The sequence below is a fragment of the Mus caroli genome, chromosome 1 (assembly GCF_900094665.2).
Source record: "Mus caroli chromosome 1, CAROLI_EIJ_v1.1, whole genome shotgun sequence".
Classification (NCBI taxonomy): Eukaryota; Metazoa; Chordata; class Mammalia; order Rodentia; family Muridae; genus Mus; species Mus caroli.
The window spans coordinates 77,885,139-77,894,266 of NC_034570.1; the positions used below are offsets into that span (position 1 = coordinate 77,885,139).

Here is a 9,128-nt window from a genome sequence, read left to right on the forward strand (position 1 = left end):
TATATATATATATATATATATATATATATATAAAACAACTTTCAAATCAGCGATGCGTCTTCTTTATAGAGATGTCTCTTTAAAATAGAATTAAGTGGTTAGAAAAAATGGCTCCGCAATTCAGAGTCCTGGTCGCTCTCCCAGAGAACAGGGGTTCCCAGCAAACATAGTGACTCTCAACTGTCTATAAACTCCAGTTCCAAGGGATTTGATGCCCTCTTCTGGCTTCAGTGGACACCAAGCACACACAACATAACATGAAGGCAAAACACCCATATACATAAAATAATATACACTTAAGATTTTTCCAAAAATAATAAATTAGAGCCATAAAACCTTAACCAGCTAACATATACAATTGAAATAAAAGTAAATAGCACTCCAAAATTAACTCCCCTTGCCAGGGTACACACCTTTAATCCCAGAGACAAGTAGATCTTTGTTCCAGGCCAGCAAGGGCTAAGCAGGGGTAACTCTGTCTTAAAAATTAAATAAATGGTTTCAGTTGGCCCTACATGTGGTATGCTTGAAGGGAAAGCTTATGAAGTAGAAAGGAGAGAGATTCATGCCAAAGAGAAAAAAGAATGCCTGAAAGGAACACAACATGTTTAAAAGTATTCTCAAAAATAGACAGTGATGCTTTAAGAAAAGATGTTAAGGAGATAACAGGTGGTACCCAAACAATGCCAGGGAAAACAAGTCTTGGTGGACAAAGACAAGGATGACATGAAAATGGAGACTGAGATTAAGAAAAACAAAGGGACTCTACTAAAAAAGTTGGGACAGTATCCAGTGGATGGACCAGAGGCAGAGAAAAAGACTAAAGGCAAAAGTGACAGAAAGGACAGAGGAAAAAGGAAGCAAAGCAAAAGGGCAGAGAAAGGGCTTGGCCTAGTAGTCCCTTAAAAACTGTTAAGTGCTGCACTGGACAGAAGTTTGGTAGGAATGTCTGCACTGATTTAAGCTCTCAATAAATAGAAGTCATTTGTTTTCATATTTTAATTCTGCTTTATTTCAGGAATTCAATACCAAAATAACTCATTTGTTTCGGGATATGTTTAAATATCTTCTTGGAAATATTTTTTACTAAGTAAAGCACCTTCGTCTACTTCCCTCAGTTAAAGCACCTTGGTCTACTCTATTAGACTCCCATACATTTTTAGTACTTGCTAATTTTACAATAGCACTATCTGGGATTGCAAACAGTTCTCAGCCTCACCAGAGAAAAACTAAATGTCAGCTGAGCCGACTTAAACACTACTCACTGAAACAGTGGAGCAGATGTAAACAATCTTTAGAGTTCTGCAATTCTTAGTAGAAAAGCAGTCATATACAAAGCTACAATGTATTAAAAACATACCAGTTCTGGAACTAAACATGGAACCAGGAGTAAGTTAAATACTCTTAAAATGTAATACTTTAGTAACCGCATAAGCCCAAGAAAATAAGACTCCAGTAATGCCTTCCACAATTTATTATCCATAAACTTGTAGTAACTTCAAACGCAACACACACAAGGCCACATATACAAGGCCTCTTGCCTTTTTTCTAACACAACTGAGACCTTTGTTCCCAGCATCAGTTTTTTTACCCTACTCAAATCAACTGCTCTTTCAACTTTCTACCTCGTATTTTTGTTTTGTTTTCAGAGATGAGAGTCTAAGCCTTAACTTGCTGAGTCTTTAAAAAAAAAAAATTAGATGCCAAAAATAAGATTCGAAAGCAAGAAAAAGTTAAAGACACCACTGGGGCCTACAAACCGAAGAATGCCTGAAGATCTGGTGATTTGGCAGGCCAGGCCAGATCGCGAGCTCAGGCTAGGGAGACAGGAGAGCGGTTAGACCACTCGGAACATAGTCACTGCGCTATCAACCGCCCCCCACCCCCACCCCACCCCCACTCCCCGTTTACCTAGTAACATCCCCGCCCCCAATTAACGGAGCCAGCAAACTAAAACCCAGCCCAGAAGCTAAAACTAAAACCTCTCCGAGACAAACTAAAACGCGTTAACAGAAACAAATCTGGGTGGGAAGCCGCCCTTCCCGTTTTCCTCTCACCGCGGATCAATTCCCTCACGTCCCCCTAAAATAGTTACAAGATGTAATTTAGCCACCATCACCCCCACCTGCATTTTTTTTTTTAATTCTAGTAATGTCTCTGCATTCTAACTAATGAAGGCTGTTATTCCAAGGAAGTCCTAGACAGAAGACCCGGTCTTAAAACCTTCGTTTTCTGAACATCCCTGTAAAAACTTCTCTGCAAGCAACCCACCCGACAGGCCCAAGAGTTGAACTGACCGCTAGTGTAATGGGTTTTATGTAATCCACACATATTAAAATCGCCTGAGTCGCTTTGAATGTTAATACGATTGGGGTGACAATTGTCCCACCTCCCTCCCCCAAGTCCCAGTTCACCTCTCCGTCCTATTACCCTGCTAGTCCTCTTAGAGGAGCCTGCTTTCCCTCAGCCAAGTTCCTCGGCCTCTACCGCGGCCCCTGCCAGCTCGGCGCGTCGTCGTCCTCCCTCAGCCTCGACTTCCCCGGCTGGAAAAGCCGCCCCGCGCCGGCTCGGCCCGGCTCGGCCCGGCTCGGCCGCCCCCAACCGCCCCCCCCTCCCAAGCAGGAAGACCCTTACCGCCGCCCAAAGTCACTCCCGCCTCTCCCTCTTCAGACCCTCGCCTCACAACAGTTGTCACTCGAGCTGCTCCCTAGTTTCCATTTCCGGGCCGTCCACAGCTCAGCGCCTCCCTTTCCATGTTTCCGGGCCCCCCGTCCCATTTCCGGGGAACCCTTGCCGTCTTCACGCCCCCCACCTGCACTTCCGGCCCCCCACTTTCTCCCTTCCTAGACGCCCTCCAGGCTCCAAAGACCATTTCCGGTCCCCTCCCGGCCCCCACTGGGCTCCCCCAGGCCCCCCACGCCCTACCCAGGTTCCGCCTAGGGCCTTCCTCATCGCCGGAGGCAGGAGCAGGGACTCGGAGCCCCCTCCCCCCCACCAAGCCGGTCAGCCCTGGCTCCTCAGGCCGCGGGCCCGCTCGAGCGCCTCACCCGTCAGCCTCGGGCTGCTCCTTCCACGGCCCCGCCGCCGCCGCCGCCGCCAGCCAGCCAGCCAGTCGAGCCCGGAGCTCAGTCGCTACGATGACACGGGCGCGCTGCCTGAGACTTTTTGGCTCCGGTTTCCCCGTCCCCGTCAGCCCCCTCCCCCAAAGCCCCGACACCACCACCACCCCCCCGCCGCCGCTCGGAACGGCGTCCCAATTACCTAGTTAGGCCCCAAAGTCTCCGGTCCGGACTCGGTGGCGCGACGGCAACTTCCACTGGCTCCCCCCACCCCCCCCAGCGGCGGCGACGGCGGCGGCTTGTCGTCCCTTCAATTATCAGCTGAGCCGCAGCACCGCGCCGCCGTGCGCCTCCGCCCGCGCCGCCTCCCTCCCCGCCCGCTCCACTCCAGCCGCGGACTACTTTGTCCTGAGGGTTCGGCCGGCGGGCTCCTCCGCTGGGCCAGCCCCGCTCCCTATTGACAGCGCATCCTGTCGCCCCTCCCTCCGCAACGTTCAACTCGAGTCCCCGAACAGCCTCCAGTCTCCTTCCGATCCCTCCAAGGGACCAGGAAGGGAACTGAGAATGCTCCACTTGGTATCCCTCCGCTGGGGTCACCCCCGCCCCTCCGCGCTAGCAGGAACTGAATTCCACTTCGGGTCACCCAGGACCTGACTGGAGAAATTTCACAAAGCAAGGTTCCTTGTGAGCCCTGGTAAAGGAAACCATCACCCCCAAGTTAGAAAAAGAAGAAAAAAAAAAAAAAAAAAACCCCACTGCCAACTCAAAAGCGGACTTCGTTTTTAAAGTGAGGCTGCGGCCCCCTGACCCCGGGCAAGCCCCGCCCCTTCCTGGTTGTCCTAGCGACGGCGGTGGCGTCCCAAGATGGCGTCGTGGCTGCCGGAGACTCTGTTTGAAATTGTAGGACAAGGCCCAGCACCGAGCAAAGACTATTACCAGTTGTTGATCACCCGGACTCAGGCAAGTGAGAGCCACGGCTTCCTGACTCTCCTGACCCTTTCCCCGCCCAGCAGGGCCACCCGATGGGGGCCGCTCCAGGCAAACAGCCACCGTGGCCTGCCGGAAGCGCCGCGTCTCTCAGCTCCCAGCCAGAGATCTTCCCTCGTCACCTCTGCTCGGCGGCCCGAGAGTCCGTTCTCTCCCCAAGGCGGGCTCGTCCCTGGCGAGCCTTCCTTGTCTCCCCACAAATGCCGTCCGCTCCCCCTCCTGCCTCCCGGCCTCCTACCCGCTGCGTTCGCTCCGCGCGCCGAAGACAAACAGGCGTCCCTGCTTGCGTGCCGCTCACCTCAGCGTGGGAAGGAGGGAAAGAAAGACTCAGCTAAGTGTCCCGAGGAGGAGCCGGCAGGGGGAGAAAGGGACGGTCTCTTCCAGAGTAGGACTTAATCCCCAAGAACCTCTCACTTCGGCCTTTACAATTACCGCACCAAAACTCCTCTTTTTAGAAGGAATGGCTGACCGAAAGGTTTCCCCTTACCTTGTTGGAGCCTCTTCTATCCCATTGAAAGTGGGGGGGGGGGGGGGGGGGGGGGAAAAAAAAACAAAAACAAAAAAACAAAAAAAAAAGATTAAACACAAAAAAAAAAAAAAAAAAAAAAAACCCTGGGGGGGGGGGGGGGGGGGGCAGGGGATACAAAAAAAAAAATGTTTCAGCTGCTCAGCCCATCAGCCCCACCCATCATGACATCTGCTCCACAACAATAAGAAGCGGGATTATGTTATCGCTGGAGTAAAGTAACCCCGGGGGCCTCTTTTTTTTTTTCCAAGTGTTTTGATTGTCAGGGGGTGGGCTTCAGATAATGTATTGTGCCGGTGAAATGCACTGGTGGAGCTGGGCGTCCGCTGAACACGTAAGCAGCTTCCTGGCCAAGCTTATCCTGGTCATTAAGCTGTTCATGCACCCCATATTTTAAGTAGGCCATATTCCTATAAAAGTAAGTTTAAAACCTTGTGTTTGTTTGAGTCTAGGCATTGATTATCCCATCTGTTTTTCCTGGAGCCCTTAAACAAAAGAGTAACTAATTTCTTTTACCTGTAAAACAGTACTAATGTGCGCATTCACTCTTTATGGAAGACCCAGAAAGACTGTAAATGTAGCACCCTGTCAGTTAGGTTTGTTTTGTTTTGTTTTGTTTTTTTAACTCTTTTGAAAATTTTTTTGACCATTAGGATTGTGAAGTTTTGGTTTGGTTTTGTATGTGAGGTGGGCTTTGTTTTTGTTTTGTTTTTGATCAGATTGTTTTGTTTTGTTTTGCTTTGAAATAAGAGTCTTACTATGTAGAGCCCTGGGTGGTGGCCTAGAACCAAGGTGTAGACTAAACTGTGGCCCGAAGCTTGAGAAATCCACCTGCCTCTGCCTCCAGAATTAGGCATTACACCCAGCTGGAGAGGTGGGGCTTTTGTTGAGTCCTTTGTTTTGTTTGGGTTGGGTTGAGTTGATTGGGTTGAGTTGATTTCTCCTTTTCTCTCCAGCTCCGTGAGGGGTGAACCTAGAGCCTTCTACTTGGTAGACAATTTTACCACTGACCACACACACACCTATTAGCTTTAAGATCTGTGATCCTGATAATTCTTCACTCTTTGTATGACTGGTCTAAGATGTGGTAACCTTTTGGGTTCTGTGTCTCCACGTTCATCTATTGCAAGTTCCGATGGTGATGATTTTTACTTTACAGTCTTTCCTGGATCTTTAAAATTGCTCTTTTGAAGTTTTTCCCTTCTAGGCCTTATCACAGAAGGCTTCTCTCTCCCTCCCCGTCCCATCTCTCTGGTGTTTTAAACCAAAACATATTGACAGTATCTGTCTACATACCACCCTCCAACTAATTTGCTGTATGAAAACTTCCATCAAATTCTTAACTTTTGTTTTCTTTTTTTTTTTAAAAAAAGACAGGGCATCCTGTAGCCCAGGACATCCTTACCATCCTGCCTCTACCTCCCAAGCTCTGAGATAATAAGCATGAAACATAATGCCTGACATTTTTGTTGTTGTTGTTTCGTTTGTTTGTTTTTCAAGACAGGGTTTCTCAGTATAGTCCTGGCTGTCCTGGAACTCACTCTGTAGACCAGGCTGGCCTTGAACTCAGAAATCCGCCTGCCTCTGCCTCCCAAGTGCTGGGATTAAATGCTGACATTCCTTTTTTAAGAGGATTTTTTTTTCTTTGCTAACAGATCAACAATTGCTCTTTAAACTAGGAAAGGTGGCACAGACCTTTAAGTGCTGCACCGGAAAGGCAGAGGCAGGAGGATTTTGCATTCAAGACCAGTCTAATCTACACAGGAAGTTACAGGCCAGCTAGAGATACATAATGAGGCCCATCTCAAAAATTAAATTAATTTTAAAGATTTATTTTATGTATATATTGCTCTCTTCAGACACACCAGAAGAGGGCATCAGATCCCATTACAGATGACTATAAGCCACCATGTGGTTGCTGGGAATTGAACTCAGGACCTTTGGAAGAACAATCAGTGCTCTTAACCACTGAGCCCCTAATCCATTTTCTTTATCAAGTACACTACAGCTCTGCAAATAAAAGTTCAGCTCAAATCTGATTACGTTGACCTCTTTTCAAAATAAATTTGTTGTAAAAAAAATTTTTTTAGTCTTGAAATATACTATGTGTAATATACTTGAAATATAATATACAGATATACAGCATAGTTTTTTCTAAGTACAAGAAACTGAATACCTAGTAAGAGATAGCCTGGCATAAGTATTTAAAATAGTAAAATCTGTGTTCTATAGTCCACTCTCTGGAAAAAGCCAGACCCACTCTATGGAATGGACTGTACTTTCTCTTGATGTGTCTCTCTTCTGTGTTGATATCCAGTTTAACCCATATCAAAACTTTTTGGTGATGCAGGACTTTAATCTCAGGAGGCAGAGGCAGATGAATCTCTGTGAGTTTGAGGCCAGCCTACTCTACAGAGAAACCCAGTGGGGGGTGGGGGGACCTTTGTTCTTGCAGGTATAGTGAGTGGCACATATTGTGTAAGCCCAGTACATGGTAGACAGAAGGAAGCAAGACCATATAAAGTTCCAGAATAGACAGTGCTATGTAGAGAGACCCTACCTCGAAAAAAAATAAATAAATAAATATTATTATTACTATTATTATTCTCAGGAGGGAAGGGCACTTGCCACCAGACCTGGATTTGATCCAAACCCACATGGTAAAAAAATGGACTACCATAAGCTGTCATCTGACCTTCACATGCATGCCTGTGTGCTCCCAACCAACACAGACACACACACACACACTACTCCAAATAGCTCTTGTACCACCACCTCTACACCTAGCATGCACTATCCTCAAAGTCCTCAAACCCGAGCGGCTTCAAACTTGTGTGTCTTAGTGCTGGAACTGGAGGCATTCACTAACCATACCTGACTTACACTTTTATTTTTACAGAGGCATTGTCATCAAATAACTTGATACTATAAAGCACACCAGCTGTGGTGGCGCTCACCTTTAATTCCAAAACTTGGGAGGCAGAGGCAGGTGGATCTCTGAGGCTAGCTGAGACTGGTCTACAGAATGAGTTCCAGAACAGTCAGGTTACACAGAGAAACCTTGTCTTGAAAAACCAACCCCAACCCCCCAAAAAATAATAGCATACCCTATAATACCAGCACTCAGGATGCTGAGGTGGGAGGGTGTCAAGTATAAGGTCTTTTTGAGGGCTACATAACAAGTTTGAAGCCCACTTGGCCAAGATGGATCAGTGGTGAAATGTGCTTGCTGCTAAACCTAATGAGCTGAGTTCAGCCCCCAGGACCCACAGGATTGAAGGACAGAACCAACTCCCCAAAGTTACTCCCTTCTGACCTTTACATATGTACCATACTTATGCACACACACATATATACGCACAAATAAATGCAAACTTAAATTTACAAAAAAGAGAAAACGGGGGCTGGTGAGATAGATGGCTCAGCAGGTAAGAGCACCGACTGCTCTTCTGAAGGTCCTGAGTTCAATTTCCAGCAACCACGTGGTGGCTCACAACCACCCGCAATGAGATCTGACACCCTCTTCTAGCACGTCTGAAGACAGCTACAGTGTACATATGTATAATAATAAACCTTTGGGCTGACCAGAGCGAGCAGAGGTCCTCAATTCAGTTCCCAGCAACCACATGAAGGCTCACAACCATCTGTACAGCTATAGTGTACTCACATACATAAAATAAATAAACTTTAAAGAGAGAGAGAAAACAACTTTTCCCAACCCATTGTAGTTATGTTCACAAATCTTGGCTTAGAAAAATGGACACATCTTTTTGGGGGGATGGGGAGGGAGGTAGACAGGGTCTCTGTGTATAGTCCATGCAGGTCTAGAACTGTCTACAGTAGATGAAGCCTTGAATTCACAGAAATCCATTCTGTAGACCACAGAAGCCTTGAATTCACAGAAAACCTCTGAGTGCTAGGGTTACCAGGCCCACAGGCAGCCAGTGTATTTTTTTTTTAATCAAAGATTCATCCATTTAACTTCACTCCAGTTTTAATATTGTGTATATTGAATCTTTTTTAATGATTTTTATTTTATGTGCATTCGTATTTTTGCCTGCCCATATATCTGGCTAGAAACACATCTTAAATATTACTTATGCCAGGGATATTTTTATATATGGCATCGAAGAAAATCTCAATTATTTTTCTGAATACAAAGATTTTCCTTAATCAACAACTTAGCACTTACTTATAGAGACAAAGAAATGTAGGATTCCTGCTTCCAAAGAAAGTCACATTCATCCAACGTGTTATATATGCCAGGTACTATTCCAGAAACTGGGAAATATTAGTGACAACCACTTCCTTTCATGAAACGTTCAGTCTATTAGGAACAATAAAGTTAGTGTTATAAGCTTACTTTTTTTTTTTTTAAAGTCTCACTACTTACCCGAGGCTGGCCTTGAACTCAAGATCCTCCTGCTCCAGACTCCTGAGTGGGAAAGCTACAAGCATGAGCTCTTCTTCCCACTTAGTATAGTGCCCAGTGCATACATCATTCAGTTAACAGTATAAATACTTTAAAAATCTGTGACTCCAAAGAAAGCCTAGAA

At 46.2% G+C, this 9,128-nt stretch overlaps 2 protein-coding genes across 20 annotated transcripts in view; one reads left to right on the forward strand and one right to left on the reverse strand.

The window, feature by feature from the left end:
* Trip12 (thyroid hormone receptor interactor 12) overlaps positions 1 to 4,343 on the reverse strand; it is a 114,471-nt gene extending 110,128 nt beyond the window's left edge. For 6 of the 19 annotated variants that reach the window (XM_021174408.2, XM_021174329.2, XM_021174080.2 and 3 more), the window contains exons 1-2: positions 3,262 to 3,429; positions 3,048 to 3,132 (exon numbers count right to left, since the gene is read on the reverse strand). The gene's annotated coding sequence lies outside the window, so the exon portion shown is untranslated. Of the gene's footprint in view, positions 1 to 2,634; positions 2,766 to 3,047; positions 3,133 to 3,261; positions 3,431 to 4,284 lie in introns of those variants that run through there. The other 13 variants (XM_021174815.2, XM_021174737.2, XM_021173758.2 and 10 more) reach the window with 7 other exon arrangements.
* Positions 3,666 to 9,128, forward strand: part of Fbxo36 (F-box protein 36) — a 65,771-nt gene continuing 60,308 nt past the window's right edge. The window contains exon 1 of the mRNA XM_021175000.2: positions 3,666 to 4,019. Within this exon, the coding sequence (XP_021030659.1) occupies positions 3,924 to 4,019 (96 nt within the window). The 5' untranslated portion in view covers positions 3,666 to 3,923. The remainder of the gene's footprint in view (positions 4,020 to 9,128) is intronic.